The sequence below is a fragment of the Dermacentor variabilis genome, chromosome 9 (assembly GCF_050947875.1).
Source record: "Dermacentor variabilis isolate Ectoservices chromosome 9, ASM5094787v1, whole genome shotgun sequence".
In the NCBI taxonomy this organism is placed as follows: Eukaryota; Metazoa; Arthropoda; class Arachnida; order Ixodida; family Ixodidae; genus Dermacentor; species Dermacentor variabilis.
In genome coordinates, this window is record NC_134576.1 from 44,195,376 (window position 1) to 44,215,406 (window position 20,031).

Sequence of the window (20,031 nt, forward strand, 5' to 3'; positions counted from 1 at the left end):
ACTCCAGCCAGCTTGCAGCTGAAGGAGGCAGCCTTGCCAGAATTCTGTAAGGCCTTTCCTTTCCTTTCCTTACGCGCTAAAGGACAGGGTATCGCAAAAGCTGGACCGGCTGGTTTCTGCCGGCGCACTTTCGCCCGTGCAACATTCGGGATGGGTGACTCCCATCCTGTCAGTGCTTAAAGGGAGGCTGAAGAGTCTGTCGAATTCAATAAGACGCTCATATACGGATGCGGGAACCTTATAAACCATGTAGGTAAAATTTGGGTTTTTTTTTCAATTAGGAGCGACGTAATCGTCGGTTGAAATTGCGCTGTAGCTCCGCCCGCCTTTGAGTGAGCGAGCGGAGCGGAGACCGGAAACCGCGGTGTTGTGACGTCAACTCTGCTTCGTTCGCAGCGTCCGCGACCGTGCCTGACCGCGCTTGTTTCTGCGTGCGTGCCATCGTAATCTGCTTCGATCGACCCTGCATTCCTTTGTTGGTGCGTCTGCGTGTATGTAGAGTGGTAGTCAACGTGCGTGGTAGTCAACGTGAGTGGTAATTAACGTGAGTGGTAGTCAACGTGAGTGGTAGTCAACAGATGAAGGTCACTACACGTACTGCATGAACCGGGAAGCTTTTCACGCGTTGAAACCGTCTTTGTAGATTGCCGACAGCTTTGGACATGCCGCACAAATGCCGACGATCGCATCCCTGCTTACGTTCCACGAGGAAGCATGCAGGAACACAACACTACAGTTGTTTGACCGGAAACGAGCTCACTAGATCGGCGAAAGATCGGCGAGATCACTAGAGTACTTTGCAAAAAACATACTCACCAAAGAGCATTTCCAACACGAGGAGATCCAAAGACTGCTTTCGTTCGCGTCGAAAGCACTGCTCGCACCAGCATCGTTTGCTTCTTCGAGAGGCCGGCTCTTCGCAATCGGCTCGTACATGTAGGGAGTAACGCCGAACTCCTCAGAAAAACGCAGTCTCCCTAAATTTTCCATTACCGTCTCAGAAAAACAGCACCAAACTACCTGGCACCGCACTTCATGTGTAGCGGCAGCGGTCGGCAGCGGCAGAGTAGACGTCACGAGGCGCACCGACCAATCACAGGCGGAAACGAGACGCGCGAGCTGGGCGTGTCCGCTGCTGCACTTTTCGTCGAAATAAAATATATTTGCGCTTTCTTTCGCTCAATTTCGATACGATATTCGAATTCGGAGGGTTGAAAACCATTATGTACAGATGTTCACTCATTTTTTCTGGAAAACCTTTCAGCTTCCCTTTAAGAAGGACGCAGCGATAAGAATTTGTGGCGAATTCAAAGCCAGGCTGAACCCAGCATGCGCCGTTTAGCAGTGATTTCTCCTAGTTATTGAACATGCGTTCGCATCTTTAAACGGAGGGTTTTATTTCATCATCCTTGATTGGCGTGATCCATACAATCAAGTGCCCTTGGATAAAGCCTGTAGAAAGCTTTGCGTCATTAATATGCACAAATGGTTGTTCTCTTTTAATAGGCTTCCCTTGGGAATATCCTCTGCTCCACTACTTTCCAAAGAAAACTGGATGCGATGTATCTATATATATATATATATATATATATATATATATATATATATATATATATATATATATATATATATATATATATATATATATATATATATATATATATATATATATATATATATATATATACGTTCAGGCTTATTACGCTTCCAGGACTACCTCGATCATGTACTAGTTTTGGAGATGCGTGGAGATGGAAGTGAACGTCTGCAGAATGTGTCAGAAACTTTCCGAGAACACGGAGTTAAGCTGACGTATGGCATGTGCACTTTTCGACAGCCACCCATCACTTAACTTGTTAATCGAATAGACAGAGAGGACCTTCACCCAACCGAGATGAATTTAGGGCTATTGTTCAAGCATCTCGCCCACATAATGTCGGTGAGGTGCGCTACTTTTTAGGAAGGCAGACATTTTATGCCAGTTTTTGCCAAACATGTCTTCTCTACTTTCGCCGCTAAATAAACTCATGTCATCATCATCATCATCATCAGCCTAGTTACGCCCACTGCAGGGCAAAGGCCTCTCCCATACTTCTCCAACTACCCCGGTCATGTACTAATTGTGGCCATGTTGTCCCTGCAAACGTCTTAATGTCATCCGCCCACCTAACTTTCTGCCGCCCCCTGTTACGCATCCCTTCCCTTGGAATCCAGTCCGTAACCCTTAGTGACCATCGGTTATCTTCCCTCCTCATTACATGTCCGGCCCATGCCCATTTCTTTTTCTTGATTTCAACTAAGATGTCGTTTACCCGCGTTTCTTGCCTCACCCAATCTGCTCTTTTCTTATCCCTTAACGTCACACCCATCATTCTTCTTTCCATAGCTCGTTGCGTCGTCCTCAATTTCAGCAGAACCCTTTTCGTATGTCTCCAGGTTTCTGCCCCATATGTGAGTACTGGTAACACAGCTGTTATACACTTTCCTTTTGAGGGATAGTGGCAACCTGCTGTTCATGATTTGAGAATGCCTCCCAAACGCACCCCAGCCCATTCTTATTCTTCTGGTTATTTCAGTCTCATGATCCGGATCCGTGGTCACTACCTGCCCTAAGTAGATGTAGTCCCTTACCCCTTCCAGTGCTTCGCTACCTATCGTAAACTGCTGTTCTCTTCCGAGCCTGTTAAACATTACTTTAGTTTTCTGCAGATTAATTTTCAGACCCACCCTTCTGCTTTGCCTCTCCAGGTCAGTGAGCATGCATTGCAATTGGTCTCCTGAGTTACTAAGCAAGGCAATATCATCAGCGAATCGCAAGTTGCTAAGGTATTCTCCATCAACTTTTATCCCCAATTCTTCCCACTCCAGGCCTCTGAATACCTCCTGTAAACATGCTGTGAATAGCATTGGAGATATCGTATCTCCCTGTCTGACGCCTTTCTTTATAGGGATTTTGTTGCTTTCTTTGTGGAGGACTACGGTGGCTGTGGAGCCGCTATAGATATCTTCCAGTATCTTTACATCTGGCTCATCTACACCCTGATTCCGTAATGCCTCCATGACTGCTGAGGTTTCGACTGAATCAAACGCTTTCTCGTAATCAATGAAAGCTATATATAAGGGTTGGTTATATTCTGCACATTTCTCTATCACTTGATTGATAGTGTGAATATGGTCTATTGTTGAGTAGCCTTTACGGAATCCTGCCTGGTCCTTTGGTTGACAGAAGTCTAAGGTGTTCCTGATTCTATTTGCGATTACCTTAGTAAATACTTTGTAGGCAACGGACAGTAAGCTGATCGGTCTATAATTTTTCAAGTCTTTGGCGTCCCCTTTCTTATGGATTAGGATTATGTTAGCGTTCTTCCAAGATTCCGGTACGCTCGAGGTTATGAGGCATTGCGTATACAGGGTGGCCAGTTTCTCTAGAACAATCTGACCACCATCCTTCAACAAATCTGCTGTTACCTGATCCTCCCCGGCTGCCTTCCCCCTTTGCATAGCTCCTAAGGCTTTCTTTACTTCTTCTGGCGTTACCTGTGGGATTTCGAATTCCTCTAGGCTATTCTCTCTTCCACTATCGTCGTGGGTGCCACTGGTACTGTATAAATCTCTATAGAACTCCTCAGCCACTTGAACTATCTCATCCATATTAGTAACGATATTGCCGGCTTTGTCTCTTAACGCACACATCTGATTCTTGCCTATTCCTAGTTTCTTCTTCACTGTTTTTAGGCTTCCTCCGTTCCTGAGAGCCTGTTCAATTCTATCCATATTATAGTTCCTGATGTCCGCTGTCTTACGCTTGTTGATTAACTTAGAAAGTTCTGCCAGTTCTATTCTAGCTGTAGGGTTAGAGGCTTTCATACATTGGCGTTTCTTGATCAGATCTTTCGTCTCCTGCGATAGCTTACTGGTTTCCTGTCTAACGGAGTTACCACCGACTTCTATTGCGCACTCCTTAATGGTTCCCATGAGATAGTCGTTCATTGCTTCAACACTAAGGTCCTCTTCCTGAGTTAAAGCCGAATACCTGTTCTGTAGCTTGATCCGGAATTCCTCTAGTTTCCCTCTTACCGCTAATTCATTGATTGGCTTCTTGTGTACCAGTTTCTTCCGTTCCCTCCTCAAGTCTAGGCTAATTCGAGTTCTTACCATTCTATGGTCACTGCAGCGTACCTTGCCGAGTACGTCTACATCTTGTATGATGCCAGGGTTCGCGCAGAGTATGAAGTCGATTTCATTTCTAGTCTCACCATTCGGGCTCCTCCACGTCCACTTTCGACTAAACCGCTTGCGGAAAAAGGTGTTCATTATCCGCATAATATTCTGTTCTGCAAACTCTACTAATAATTCTCCTCTGCTATTCCTAGAGCCTATGCCATATTCCCCCACTGACTTGTCTCCAGCCTGCTTCTTGCCTACCCTGGCATTGAAGTCGCCCATCAGTATAGTGTATTTTGTTTTGACTTTACCCATCGCCGATTCCACGTCTTCATAAAAGCTTTCGACTTCCTGGTCATCATGACTGCATGTAGGGGCATAGACTTGTACCACGTTCAATTTGTACCTCTTATTAAGTTTCACAACAAGACCTGCCACCCTCTCGTTAATGCTATAGAATTCCTGTATGTTACCAGCTATTTCCTTATTAATCAGGAATCCGACTCCTAGTTCTCGCCTCTCAGCTAAGCCCCGGTAACACAGTACATGCCCGCTTTTTAGCACTGTATATGCTTCTTTTGTCCTCCTAACCTCACGGAGCCCTATTATATCCCATTTACTACCCTCTAATTCCTCCAATAATACTGCTAGACTCGCCTCACTAGATAGCGTTCTAACGTTAAACGTTGCCAGGTTCAGATTCCAATGGCGGCCTGTCCGGAGCCAGGTATTCTTAGCACCCTCTGCAGCGTTACAGATCTGACCGCCGCCGTGGTCAGTTGCTTCGCGGCTGCTGGGGACTGAGGGCCGGGGTTTGATTGTTGTATTCATATAGGAGGTTGTGGCCAAGTACTGCACCAGGGTGGCCAATCCTGCTCTGGTGAGAGAGTGCGTTACCGGTTCTGGTCACCGGGATCAGGCCGCACTCCAGGCCTGTTTGTGCAATTTCTCAACACACGGTTTTTTTTTCTTTTTTTTTTTGTATTTCCCGGAGGAGAACTGCGCGGCACCGGGATTTGAATCACGGTCCCCTTGCACTGGAGACGGATACTCTACCGTCCCCGCAGGAGTTAAATTAAAATTTGAATTATGGTGTTTTGCGTGACAAAAACCACTTTCTGATTATGCACGCCGTAGTGGAGGACTCCGAAAATTTCGACCACCTGGGGTTCTTTAACGTGCACCTAATTCTAAGTACACGGGTGTTTTCGCATTTCGCCCCCATCGAAATGCGGCCGCCGTGGCCGGGGTCCGATCCCGCGACCTCGTGCTCAGCAGTCTAACACCATGACCACTGAGCAACCACGGAGGGTCCCGCAGGAGTTGTACGCCTCATTTAACCTACAGTGGCGCCCTATTTGATCAGTCAAGGTGGACCAATCTGAGCTCGGTTATACCGCATGGATGGCACTCGGCTAGAGAACCCGGTATTTATGACCTGCACATGTGTGGCCACACATAATTGAGGATATAGAATTTTTTTTTAGGAGGGTTTCCGTAGTGTGATAAAAGGAAGGAAAATACCTTTAAAAAAAAAGGAACATAACATGTGATTTGAACTCGTGATCCTTCAATGTTGCCCGGAAAGGTAGCTCAGTCGGTTGGTTCGTCAAGCCAGCGGTTACTTTCAAGCGCTATAGCTCCTGCTCCGAGCCTCATACTTATGTGGAAAGGGGCTGGTGTTGTCCGCGACAGTCGACAGTGGTTGGAAGGCATAATTTCTTGGAAAAATGGCCGCCAGAGGAGCAGCGTGAACCCGAGCGGCTTTAGAGACTAGGAAAACTGCCTTAAGGTATTTAGAATTGAGGGGTAGTTTCATTAACAAACTATAACACGGCAATCAGCACTCGAATATTATTATAACCCTAATAATAATTGTAAATATTCATCTCATCTATAGTATCTAAAGCGCGCGTTGTTTCTTGCCTCTGCGTGTAGTAGTTAAGAGAGCCAGAAACAGGTGCGAGGACGGCACGCATAGCGTGGGAAGCTAGCCGCCGGAATAGCTATCTTCGAGAGCTATTCTATATTATATTATATTATACTTCGAGAGCTATGACTGATGCTTTTCTATATATATGTATTCTTCTCATCTATGCGATCGCATGCGCGTGCTGTTTCTTTGTCTCTGCGTGTAGTAGTTAAGAGAGTCAGTTTAAGGGCGGAGAAGAGGGAAGGAAAGGAAAGCAAACTTGCAGCGCCGTGGTTTTAAAGCGCAACCGTGGTAGAGAAACGGAAAGGCGATATAAGCATGCGTGGCCATGATACGCACACGACAAACTGCCTTAAGGTATTTAGAATTGAGGGGTAGTTTCGTTAACAAACTATAACACGGCAATCAGCACTCGAATATAATTATAACCCTAATAATAATTGTAAATATTCCTCTCATCTATAGTATCTAAAGCGCGCGTTGTTTCTTGCCTCTACGTGTAGTAGTTAAGAGAGCCAGTTTAAGGGCGGACTCATGTAGAAGGGCACAAAATGGCAGTGGGAACGGCAACGGGAAGCTAGTTTCTACAAAGCCAGGGAAAGCTTAAAGCATGCTCAGGTTTTGGGACACTTCAATCCGTCAAAATGGTTGAAGCCATCCTCAGCGACGTTATTATTATTATTTTTTTGAAAACGTCGTATTCGTTGAGTTCGGCTTGGGTTGAGTAGGCTTGCGCTTTGACCTCTCTCTTGTCGCATCGGCGACGCTCTTTGTAATTGTGTGTTGAGAAGTTGTCGGGGGGTGGGGGGTCACTGAAGTTGTTGAAGGTGATGTTGATCTTCGTGATGTTCTTGCGACAACTGTTGAGGTAATGTATCTATCAAAATATGCCTTTGAATGCTTCCGCAAATCGACGTGGACAGGAATGGGTAGCTTCTACAGTGCTCTTTCTTGTGAGAATTGTCTGGCGTGAAGTGTAGTGTGTCAGGCTTCTGAAAAGGCTCTTCCCAGCCTGCAGCGACGTCATTCATATTGCTCGCTTCTGTCACTGGACAGTGTACGATGCTTCTTGGTACGTGCGATGCTTTTGAAGTGGCAGCGACTTGTTGAGTCGTAGTGCCCAAAAGAAGGCTTGAAAGTCGCAAAGCAGCTTGTTCTCTAGATGCACGTTGCTTGCAATTGTCTTCGCCTTGAAAGGCCCGTGCGTTGGTGCTGGTACATGTATTCTGATTTCGTTTTAGCCGTAGGCAATTTGGCTTCGTTTCAACAGAACTGATTGTAGCGGTATTTGCTCGATTCATGGTGCGCATACAGAAGTTTTTGTCCCTGCTGTTTCCAATTTCTGTTGATTGAGAGAGGATGTCGCAGTGGATGTGGCTTGACCATGTTCTTCCAAAGAAAGGTCGCCTGTATTGCGTGAGTGCGTAGCGGCTTGCACATTCGAGACGAGCCATGGAATGCGTAAGGCGCTTAAACCACGACACGACCACTGCAGCCTGCTGAAGGCGTACATATTGTTGAATAATGTGCGGTTGTCAGACCTGGTTCAACGTTGGGTTTCCAAGGAACAAATACGCGTGCATATCGCTTAGTGTGCAGTGTAATTGCTTTTATTCGGGATGTGCGATTCATGCTAGGCTTACGATCGCGCGTCTTCTTTCGCGGAGAATCACGAGAACGAAAACTCGCCTGCCATCTTCTCATATGTACTCACTTATCAATGCAACGTTGCCACTGTGTGCGACAGCGATGAGGTGAATCAAACACCTGTTGCTGGTGAATAATGATGGGCCTTTGGTGTATAATTTGACATGACAATTTATGTTTGATTTTCTTTTATGATTCATTGTTATCAAATATGTCGGTTAGGTAGAAGCGAAAGGCCTCATCTTTCACGTATTCATTGAAGTTGGCGATAATCTCCCGTTCCGACCATGCTGTAGCATTTGCGTGAAGCTCTAAGAAGAGAAACCATTTCTCCACGGGCCCATCCCCAGCTCATCCGGGGTACTTGCATATGTCTAATGGCTCCAATATTGCGATCATGATGCTGGTCTGTTTCGGTGGCGGATCTGTGAGAGTGGGTTTCCCAGTGTGGCGTGGAATACTTCTATGTTGGTGTGCGGCAGACGCGGTGGCTGCCAGGTCTTTATCCAGTCGACTCGTGTGACGCGAGAAGGAGGTTGCGGGCGTGGGAGCATATCCCGAACACTACGCTTACACTTCGTCTTTCTTGACTTCCATGTACTGTCAATTTGTAGGCCGTTAGATATACATATTTTTTTCCTTCCCATTCAGTTACATTGCTTTACTGTGGTGAAGATTTCAAAGATAGCAGAAGGGGCAATGCTGGAAATGTCTATACATGATTGTGAGAATTTCCCGTAAACACTGAATTCGTACAATAAATTTGTCCACTTTAGTAGCTCTCACGGATGCACATTAAAGAATGGTTATTACCGGATCGGGTGCAGAGTTACAAATAACAGACATCGCGCTTCGACTTTTTTGCACTTACCCCTTTTTAGAAACTTCTGTTGAAATTTGCAGGCTTTCAATCGAAGCTTTGATTTGCAGTCCCTATACTGTTTTTCTAAAATGCGATTATTCTCGTTAGTCCAGTCTTCTCGTAAGAAAAGTATCCTATTTACATGTACCAGAATAGGCGCCATTGGAAATGACACGGAGTTAAATGTTCCCCTTAACGCTATTAGCTAGCGGTGAAAGGCAGCGGCATTCAAGAGCTTAAGGGAGATATAAATTAAGCATGACAGGGGTTTCGACAGGCAGCTATCAGCAGAATGCGACAGGAACAACTTTAAGCAAGCCCACAATCTCGTGCTACGCACCGAGACCCTTGTGATAGCGTAGAAATTTGGCATTTGACATTTACCTCTGCACAGAAAAGTAATGCTAAGCGTAAGTTTGCTTTTTTTTTGCTATAATATCCACACATTTAGAGTAGTTAAGTTCCGTTCTTCAAACGGCATTGAATAGTCACAATATATCCGAAAAAGCAAGGTGTTGTCGGAGAGATACTTACGCTGAAGAAGAAGTAGATGACGCAAGCCGAGATTCCCGTTGCATTCCCAAAGCGCATCCGCAGATACTGCAGAACAAGAAGTACAAATGAAAAAGAAAGAACACGGTAAAAAGTAATTGGTCCTTGGGACTGCTTTTGAAAATAACAAGAGGAGAAATTATGAGCTAACGATAAGATCTTAGGTTGAACAGATCTCGCATCCCGAAGGCAAAAATATCAGAGAAATATTACATCAAATATTTTAATTGGCTTTTGGCATCGATGGCAGTGCCCGAGGGTCAAAACACACATGTGGCACGAGCGAGAGCTTTAGCTTGGCCAATGTGAATCTTCTGGGCGCCACTTAGCTGCGAATGCAGATTGTGTTCAAGTTTAAAAGTTTGGGTAAATTTGTTGTGCGGGTTGCAGATTGTAGGCTTTCTTCACATGAAGAATCGCTCATAGTGACGTTTAGATTTATAAGTTTCCTGACTAAAAATCCAAGGAGGCACTAAAAAGTAGTTTCCTCACTGTAAAGCCAAGTAAGAACCAATATTGTAGAAAATTATAGGCTTGTTTTCGTAGAAGCTTTGCAAGATACGGAGAAGCTCCGCACTAATTAGGATTAATTGGGAATAAGTTCACTTAAATTATAGGTTTGACAATAAGAATCTGTAAATGGAATTTTTCGCGAACATTTCATTTTCGTAGTCTATTTCTATGAACGACGAGAATGTTGGCCGAAATGTTATTTTGTATGCTGGAGTGTCACATTTCCTTCGCAAATTTTTTTTACACAGCAATAAGTTGCAAGCTACCACCCCTAGCGCCAGCGAGCTGGCGCACGACGGGAAAAGACATTGCATTAAAATGTGCTTCTCGAGACTTGTTTCGCATAAAAGACTCGTAATATATTCGAAGTTAGCGCCAGCACACACAGCCGCTGTTAGCAAACGGCGTTGAAGTGCGTGATAATTCGTGAAGCACTGAAATGATGCTAACAATTTCGTAGCATTTGCACAATCAGTACATAATAAAGATGATGTACTGCCCCATTTATTTTCTGGTAATTGATGAAAACTGTTAATGAGGAGGTTTAATCGCTTGCCTGGTGCGTTAACCTAAGAGCCCATGCAACAGCTTGGTGAAAAACTGAAAAATTTTGCTGCCTTCACCACTGCTGCACGAATGAGTACCGTTCTGAGAGGAAAACGTGCGAGAAGCAGTACGTGTGAGTTTCCGTGCTCCTCAGGGTAACCCTGTAAATGCGGCGTGCTGGTCCTCGCCGTAGTGGGCCCGCTTATAGCTGCTCTTTGGATTCTAAAGACGTTTATTGACACCTGTGCTGCTCACACAGGAGGAGTCCACACACTTGCTTTTTCGTTGCGCGGTTTATGACGCTTCAGTTGGAGTAGTGGCCGTAGCCAAGCTGTGGAAGGAAGATGACTTTTTTTTTCGCGGAGCGGTGGCCTAGATGTTGAGCGCTCACTTCGGCTGTGGACGTTATGGGTTCAGTTCTCACCACCACCGGGCAGCCACTGGTTGAAATGGACGTAAGTGCACCCCGAACAGGCGTTAAGCTTCATTCAGGAGTGATACGCTTGGGGATAGAGCCTGTGTCCTAAGTTTCCGTCGAAACTCGTGAGCAGAGCAACAATGAGGTTTGGGCATCTCCCGTGGTGACAGTTTCACATGAGATGCCCAAAATGCACCTATTGAGCTGACGACGCCTTGAGGTTGGGCAAAAACAGCCCCTTGCCAAGGTAAAGGTCTTATAATGGCCGAGCACCAGGCCAGGAGCACGCTTGTACCTACTTTGCCGCTAGGTACCCAGCGGTTGCACTTGCCTCCCACAGGCACGGCGGATGCTCTTCAATAAGGCGGTTTGTGGTTGAACCAGAGACGTCCTAGACCACTCCTCTCACATAAATTGTCTATTCGCCCCAAGGTGAAGTAGAAAAGATACTAACCAGGGTTGTAATTGAGCCCTTTTTGAGTCCTTTGGCATAGCCGGCTGTCTTGGTCAAAAAGAAGGATAACAGCTGGCGATTCTGTGTCGTCTACCGTCAACTAATCAAGGTCAGAAAAAAAAGATTTCTACCATCTCCCGAGAATTGAAGGTGCTCTCGACTGCCCTTCACGGATCAACATACTTCTCTTCAATCGACCTCTAATCCGGTTATTGGCAGATTTCGGTTGATGAAGTGGACCGTGAGAAGACCGCTTTTATTCGACCTGACGGCCTTTATCGTATTATGGTTATGCCTTTAGGACTTCATAATGCCCCAGCAACTTTCAAAAGATGATGGACTGCCTCCTTCGGGCCTATAAGTGGTCCAACTGCTTATGTTATCTGGACGATGCAATCGTATTTTACCCTACGTTTGACGGCCACCTAAGTCGCTTAGCCGCTATTCTCGAAGTTCTTAGAGAGGCTAACCTTCAACATTACTCTTCTAGGTGAAATTTTGCACCCGGGAAAGTCAAAGTTCTTGCCGCCTTGTCAGTGCTGTCGGTATACATCATCATCATCATCATCATCATCATCATTATCACCATCATCATCATCAGCCTGGTTACGCCCACTGAACAGCAAAGTCCTCTCCCATACGTCTCCAACAACCCTGGTCATGTATAATTGTGGTCATGTTGTCCCCACAAACTTCTTAATCTCAACCACCCACCTAACTTTCTGCCATCCCCTGCTACGCTTCCCTTCCCTTGGAATTCACTCCGCAACCCTTACTGACCATCGGTTATCTTCCCTCCTCATTAAATGTATTCCCCATGCCCCATTTCTTTTTCTTGATTTCAACTAAGATGTCATTAACTCGCGTTCGTTCCCTCACCCAAACTGCTCTTTCCTTATACCTTAACGTTACACCCATCATTCTTCTTTCCATAGCTCGTTGCGTCGTCCTCAATTTAAGTAGAACCCTTTTCGTAAGCCTCCAGGTTTCTGCCCCGAAGGTGAGTACTGGTAAGACACAGCTATTATACACTTTTCTCTTGAGGGATAATGGCAGCCTGCTGTTCATGATCTGAGAATGCCTGCAAAACGCACCCCAGCCCATTCTTATTCTTCTGATTATTTCCGTCTCATGGTCCGGATCCGCCGTCAAAACCTGATCTAAGTTGATTTATTCCCTTACCACTTCCAGTGCCTCGCTACCTATTGTAAATTGCTGTTCTCTTCCGAGACTGGTAAACATTACTTTAGTTTTCTGCAGATTAATTTTAAGATCCACTCTTCTGCTTTGCCTCTGCAGGTCAGTGAGCATGCATTGCAATTGGTCCCCTGAGTCACTTAGCAAGGCAATATCATCAGCGAATCGCAAATTACCAAGGTATTCTCCATAGCTTTTATCCCCAATTCTTCCCAATCCAGGTCTCTGAATAGCTCCTGTAAACATGCTGTGAATAGCATTGGAGATATCGTATCTCCCTGTCTGACGCCTTTCTTTATAGGGATTTTGTTGCTTTCTTTGTGGAGGACTACGGTGGCTGTGGAGCCGCTATAGATATCTTCCAGTATCTTTACATATGGCTCATCTACACCCTGATTCCGTAATGCCTCCATGACTGCTGAGGTTTCGACTGAATCAAACGCTTTCTCGTAATCAATGAAAGCTATATATAAGGGTTGGTTATATTCTGCACATTTCTCTATCACTTGATTGATAGTGTGAATATGGTCTATTGTTGAGTAGCCTTTACGGAATCCTGCCTGGTCCTTTGCTTGGCAAAAGTCTAAGGTGTTCCTGATTCTATTTATTATTACCTTAGTAAATAGTTTGTAGGCAACTGACAGTAAGCTGATCGGTCTATAATTTTTCTTTCAAGTCATTGGCGTCCCCTTTCTTATGGATTAGGATTACGTTAGCGTTCTTCCAAGATTCCGGTACGCTCGAGGTTATGAGGCATTCCGTATAAAGGGTGGCCAGTTTCTCTAGAACAATCTGCCCACCATCCTTCAACAAGTCTGCTGTTACCTGATCCTCCCCAGCTGCCTTCCCCCTTTCCATAGCTCCCAAGGCTTTCTTTACTTCTTCCGGCGTTACCTGTGGGATTTGGAATTCCTCTAGTCTATTCTCACTTGCATTATCGTCGGGGGTGCCACTGGTACAGTATAAATCTCTGTAAAAACCCTAAGCCATTTCATCTATCTCATCCATATTATTAATGATATTGCCGGCTTTGTCTCTTAACGCATACATATGTTTCCTGCCAATTCCTAGTTTCTTCTACCCTGCTTTTGGACATGCTCCAGAGAGCATGTCCAATTCTATCTATATTATGCTTCCTTATGTCAGCTGTCTTACGCTTGTTAATTAACTTCGGAAGTTCTGCCAGTTCTATTCTAGCTGTACGGTTAGAGGCTTTTATACATTGGCGTTTCTTGATCAGATCTTTCGTCTCCTGCGATAGCTTCCTGGCATCCTGTCTAACGGAGTTACCACCGACTTCTATTGCACACTCCTTAATGATGCCCACAATATTGCTTCAACACTAAGGTCCTCTTCCTCAGTTAACGCCGAATCCCTGTTCTGTAGCTTGATCTGGAATTCCTCTATTTTCCCTCTTACTCCTAACTCATTGATCGGCTTCTTATGTACCAGTTTCATCCGTCCCCTCCTCAGGTCTGTGCTAATTCGAGTTCTTACCATCTTACGGTCACTGCAGCGCACCTTGCTCGGCACGTCCACGTCTTGTATGATGCCAGGGTTAGCGCAGAGTATGAGGTCTATTTCATTTCTAGTCTCGCCGTTCGGGCTCCTCCACGTCCACTTTCGGCTATCCCGCTTCCTGAAGAAGATATTCATTATCCGCATATTATTCTGTTCCGCAAGCTCTACTAATAACTCTCCTCTGCTATTCCTATTGCCTATGCCATATTCCCCCACTGCCTGCATCTTGACTCCAGCCTGCTTCTTGACTACCTTGGAATTGAACTTGCCCATCAGTATAGCGTATTTGGTTTTCACTCTACCCGTCGCCGATTCCACGCCTTCATAGAAGCTTTCGACTTCCTGGTCATCATGACTGGAAGTAGGGGCGTAGACATGTACAACTTTCATTTTGTACCACTTATTAAGTTTCTCAGCAAGACCTGCCACCCTCTCGTTAATGCTATAGAATTCCAGTATATCACCAGCTATATTCATATTAATCAGGAATTCGACTCCTAGTTCTCGTCTCTCCGCTAAGCCCCGGTAGCACAGGACGTGCCTACTTTTTAGCACTGTATATGCTTCTTTTGGCCTCCTAACGTCACTGAGCCCTATTATATCCTATTTACTGCCCTCTAATTCCTGCAATAGCTCTGCTAGACTCGCCTCACTAGATAACGTTCTAGCGTTAAACGTTGCCAGGTTCATATTCCAATGGCGGCCTGTCCGGAGCCAGGGTTTCTTAGCACCCTTTGTTGCGTTGCAGGCCTGACCGCCGCCGTGGTCAGCTGCTTCGCAGCTGCTGGGGACTGAGGGCCGTAGTTTGATTGCTGTGTTCTTATATTGGGTTGTGGCCAGGGTGGCCAATCCTGCTCTGGTGAGGGAGTGCGTTACCGGTTCTGGTCACCGGGATTAGGCCACACTCCAGGCCTGTTTATGCAATTTTATCAACACGCGGATTTTTTTTTATTCCGGTGGAAAATTGCGCGGCACCGGGATTCGAATCACGGACCTCTTTCACGCAAGGCGGGTTTTCTACCTCTACGCCACGGCTGCACGTATTGTATATGCCGGTATACATCCTGATTCTGATAAGATTCACGCAGACAATAACTTTCCTGTACCCTGCTCCCAAAAGATGTGCACAGCTTCTTTCGCTTATGCAGATATCGGCCGGCCACTGACTGACCTTGTCAAGAATGACCCGGCGTTCTTTTGGGACCGCAAACACGCCGACGCCTTCTACACCCTCATACGCTTGTTAACAGCGCCTCCGATACTAGGCCACTTTCATCCATCTGCACCAACTCAAGTTCGCACAGACGCCAGTGGCCATGGCATAGGGGCTGTCTTCGCCCAACAGCAAAGTGGAGTCGAGCGTGTCATTGCCCTAAACCAGTGGCCTCTTGTCCTCTAGAGAGCGCAATTCTTCTAACACCGAACGGAAGTTCCTTGCTCTGGTGTGGGCAGTGGCTAAATTTCGCCCTTGCTTGATTGGCCGCCTGTTTTCTGCCATCACGGACAAGCATGTCTTGTGTTGGCTATCGTCACTGACAGACCCGTCTGGCCGTCTCGGTCGCTGGGCACTCAGGCTTCAAGGGTATTCTTTCGTTGTGGTGTACAAGTCCGGCCGCTTACAGCTGGACGCCAACTACTCGTGTCGTCATCCTGTCGATCCTCCTGACAACCACGAGCAGGTTGCCAAAACTTGCCTTCAGGCCATTTCTAACTTTACCGACATCGTTACTGAGCAGCGGAAGGACGACTCTCTCCGGTCCATCATTGAGCGTTTGACTCCAGGAGAATCACATCACTCAACCAGAATGTTTGTGCGCCAGGACATCTTTATCGACGTAACATCAGCTCTGATGGACCAGATTTGCTGCCAGTTGTCCCTCGTCGTTTCCGCTCTAGTGTTCTTGCTGAGCTCCACAATGCACACATTGCTGCACACTCTAGCGCCTGGCGCAATTACGATAAAGTATGACGTCGCTTCATCTGGCCAGGCCTTTACCGCTCTGTGCGACCGGCTTACGGCTTGCGACCACTGCCAGCGTCGAAAGATGCCATGCGTGTAACCTGTTGGCGACCTTCATCTAATCGATGTTCCTTTGGAAATTTTCTTCCGAGTCGGCATGGACCGGCTAGGCCCCTTCACTACACCCATGAAAGGAAACAAATGGATAGCCGTTGCCACAGACTACGTGACGCGCTATGCCGTTACACATGCCCTGCCTACCAGCTGTGCTACAAAAGTAGCAGACTGTTTACTTCAAGACGTCGTTCTTCACCATGGCGGGCCAAGGCAGCTGCGGACAGATCATGGCCGTTACTTTCTGTCCCAAGTTGTCGAAGACATACTTCGTTCCTGCTCCACCGGACACACGCTCGCAACCGCATGTCATCCACATCCAAATGGACTGACTGAACAAATTAATCGCATCCATACTTCTGTTGTTCTGCGTTTAAGCAGGGTCATCTCGATAAGGAAAACTGTTTGGCCCACGTGCCATTTGTGTACAATTCGTAACGTAATGATACTACAAGTTTCTCGCCTTCTACCTTTTGTTTGGTCGCCACCCCACATTGCCTTCGGACACTTTGCTATCTTCGGTGTCGCGACGTACCCCGGAATACGCCCATGACGCTGCTGGTTGAGCTCGTATCGCTTGCCAGATTGCCTATGATTGACTTACAACGAACGGCTCAGGCGTCAGTTGCCGCTGGAACCTTCACTGCTCTCCCGCAAACCTCGTTCCTCTGTGGACTCCAGTCGGCCAGTCCGAAAAATTGCTGTCACGGTATGCCGGGCCGTAGCGGGTATTACGGCGATTAGATCAAATGAATTACGAAATCGCCCGTGTTACAGACACGTCGTCCTCGTCCTAACTATGAACTGACGTTATCCACGTGTTCCGTTTAAAACTGTACTGTTCATCTAGTTCGCTATCCTTCTAGGAAGTTTCACTACGGTGCTCCAGCCCCCGGTGGTTATGTTACGCTGCATTTAGACAGGAGCGTGTGCGCAGGAGGGTGACGAAGAGGAAGTGATAGACTGTCTGCAGGAGCTACGGCCTTTGTACCAGTCGGCGAGATTAGCTTTTCCTTATGTAAACAGTTTAAATACATTTGTGCATCGGGCTTCTTCTCCGTAACAATATAGCGCCCACAGAGGGTATACAACATCTGAGCACATGTGCGTCCTTCGCGTCAGCTCATATTTGGCTTAGCGCTTCAAGATGGCTCTGCCTTTTTCACAATCGCTATCGCTAAGTGTCATCATGCTCAACATAGATGCCTCAGAAACGCGGATATGGTGCCTCGTTGAAGGGTAAGAAGTTATAAACGGCAAGAAAATCATTCGTTGCAGCGCGAAGGCCTGCGCCGCATCCTCTGTCGCTGTGAATGTGCCTCCAGACGTCACATCTACAGCAGAAGACGCAAGGGCTGCAATTTATTTACGACCGGGAAGATTCTTTAGAGATACGTTACCATGTCGTTTCTTTTTTTCTTCGTGCTAATCACTGCGGCCCGCAAAGCCTACCTTTCACCCATTGCTGTTTCGTGACAAAGCGCCATTTTAGTGCTTTTTGATATTCTCGACCTCCTTTCAGGCACTCAGTTGTTATGAGCGGATGTTTAGACTCGATAATATTAGGAAGCATATCACTCAGGTTATCACAACTGATATCTTTAGACGCCGTTTTTGCACGTCGCCATATTAGCGCTTGCAGATGTAATGAAAGCCATGCATGCCTGTAGTTTTATTTTTCGCTGGTGCAGTTGCATTGTCGTCGGAATGAGGAGTCACGATTCAAGCTTTATGAGCTCACGTCGCGAATTCAGTGTCCGTGTTTTATGTTCCACGAGTCTTGTTTTCAGGGCCACTCCAGCTGCAAAGCTAGACCACACGACGACGCACGAGATGCAGCCCAGAATGTAAGCACCTGCGTTTCCGGCAGGTTGAAACAACGGCGACAACACTCCGGGCTGCTGCCGGTAAAACACGGTCAAATACTTACTACGGCCGGCTGCTTGTACCTACTGTAGCATTTTTCTGGAGCTGCAGCAAAGTGCCACGAACCTGTCAGTTTTTATTTTAAACGCTCGTGGTACCTTTGTTGCGCTGGCCACAAATGCGTAGCTCGAGCTTGGCCGCCCGGCGAAGCACGGGGTTCAGCGAGAACGAAAAGAAACGTTTCTGGCAAAACGAGACACCACGGCAACCACACGCTACCATTTGATGCAGCCGAAACCAGAGCAAATACGTCAGATGCTCGCTCACGGACTATGCATATTCGGGAGGAAAGCCAGGCCCTTCGCGCTGCTGCAATACACTGTCGCGAACTCTATTTTTTCTAACTAACGCATCGACTACCCGTAGAAAAACAAATAAAAAATGCACACAAGCACAGAACTTTTTTTCTGACTACATGTCTGCCATAAGAAGACACCGCCGATGAAATGCGCAATGCACACATTTTTATCGGTGGTGTGACCGGCTTGCCAATTGGCAACTTGACAACCCGTTCTTACTTCTTTCCCACATCTTTGAGGTACGAGTGGAGGCTCACTTGGCTTGTCACAGCTCTGCTGGTGTATTGCGGCACGCAGCACATGCGATTGCTCTTGATTTTCATCTTGCACAAACGATGCGAAAAAAGCAAATAATCAAGCCTACTGGCCGCCACGAAGAAAGCAAGCAAATGCGCTACCCCCGCGCCGCCTGCGCTTATTCCGATACTCTTAACAAAAAAATTCGCCGATGGTCGTGGGGTGGCGAGACAGTCTACGGTACGGGACTTGCGAATATTGCATTCTGTTGGTCAAGGAAACGCGTCCTGGCTCGCCGAAGAGTGAAAAACTGGGATCTTCTTCTATGGTAATGGGTTCATCTAGAGCGGGATTTGCTTCACCCGTGAATGACAAGCTGCTGTCGACGTCCGTTGTATCCCCAATGTAGCGCTGCTTGATGTTCTTTAGCATTTCTCGGCCTGTGCCTTGGAATCGGTAGTTACTTAGTACCCTTAATTTTTCTTCTTTGATTTAGACCGCTACCTTCAAGAACTTCCTCGCGCTTTCAACCACTGGCGCTTCTCTCATTTAGTGTCAGTGGCACCGTCTACACTATATCTTTGACGTTGAAGATCTACGCGCTTGCGCAACTGCATTTTATAAGCACGTTACAAAGGGGCAGAACTACACTTTATTGATTTCTGGAGAGTTTATCCCAGAGAGAGGCTTAGAATGCTGCTTCCAATGAGATGATAATAGTGACAATAGAAAGGATGTAAAAAAAAAGCCAGCAATGTACACACCCAAACTCACTTACACATGCACGCATATACACATAGACAAGCAAGCAAATAAAGGCACTCGCCCCAATACACGCATGTTAAGCGTAATTGCACAAAAAAGTTTTCCAGAACGTCACCGAGCCCTCAATACCGCAAGAACGTTCAAGGTGCACAGTTCTAAACCACGACATCGATCAGAACGTCCAATAGTCCAATTTTCTGATAGACCACAGTCCACCATGTGGTAAATCCCAATGCTTCCGTAAACACGAGGATTGCTAAAGGAGTGCACACATTGACAGAACAGCGCCTCTATGTATGTATACCTTTTGTTCCCGTCCCGTTCGCACAAGTTTTCTCATTTACATTCCTGAACCATCGACCAAGACAGCAAAATGTTGATGTGTTGACTCGTGTATAATTACCCGTACGTGCTCTTGTTTTCTAAGGTGCGAAGAAAGTACGGGGAGAAGGCAGCTCGCAGTCTTGCAGGAGGAAAGCGCTGCGCCTGTCCTTGTTCTTTTGCCCGTGTTATAAGACGCTCGCGTGCCACAAACATATTATTTCAGTGCACTGCAGGCGTATAACCAGAGACGCCCTGACTAAACAGCAGGGCACAGAACGACAAAAGACAAAGTGATGCAGATAGATGCATGATGAAAAATTATGAAGATCCCATGCACCGTGGGAGTCGATGTAAGCAAAGTTTTCTGCGCTGGTTGCTTTAATAGACGATGCTCAGTGGTGATGTTGTCGGCGAAAGCTTAATTTCTTCAACGTTCAGACTAGCACGTGAGTGGTGAGTTCGTGTTAAACGCTACTTTGCGTGCACCATCGCTGTTTGTGTAGTACCCAGAAATCACGGGGAAATATGTTTGCTTGAGGCGTTGTTTTGCGCCATATTTCGTAACCTCTGAGAGGGTTGAGCATTGTCATTTTCTCACA

The 20,031-nt window shown here is 46.4% G+C and overlaps 1 protein-coding gene across 2 annotated transcripts in view; it reads right to left on the bottom strand.

Moving 5' to 3' along the window:
• LOC142592644 (putative sodium-dependent multivitamin transporter) overlaps nt 1-20,031 on the bottom strand; it is a 117,237-nt gene that overhangs the window by 87,619 nt on the left and 9,587 nt on the right. For both annotated transcript variants that reach the window (XM_075704203.1, XM_075704201.1), the window contains exon 3: nt 9,141-9,206. In XM_075704203.1, coding sequence (XP_075560318.1) covers nt 9,141-9,206 — 66 coding nt within the window. The remainder of the gene's footprint in view (nt 1-9,140; nt 9,207-20,031) is intronic.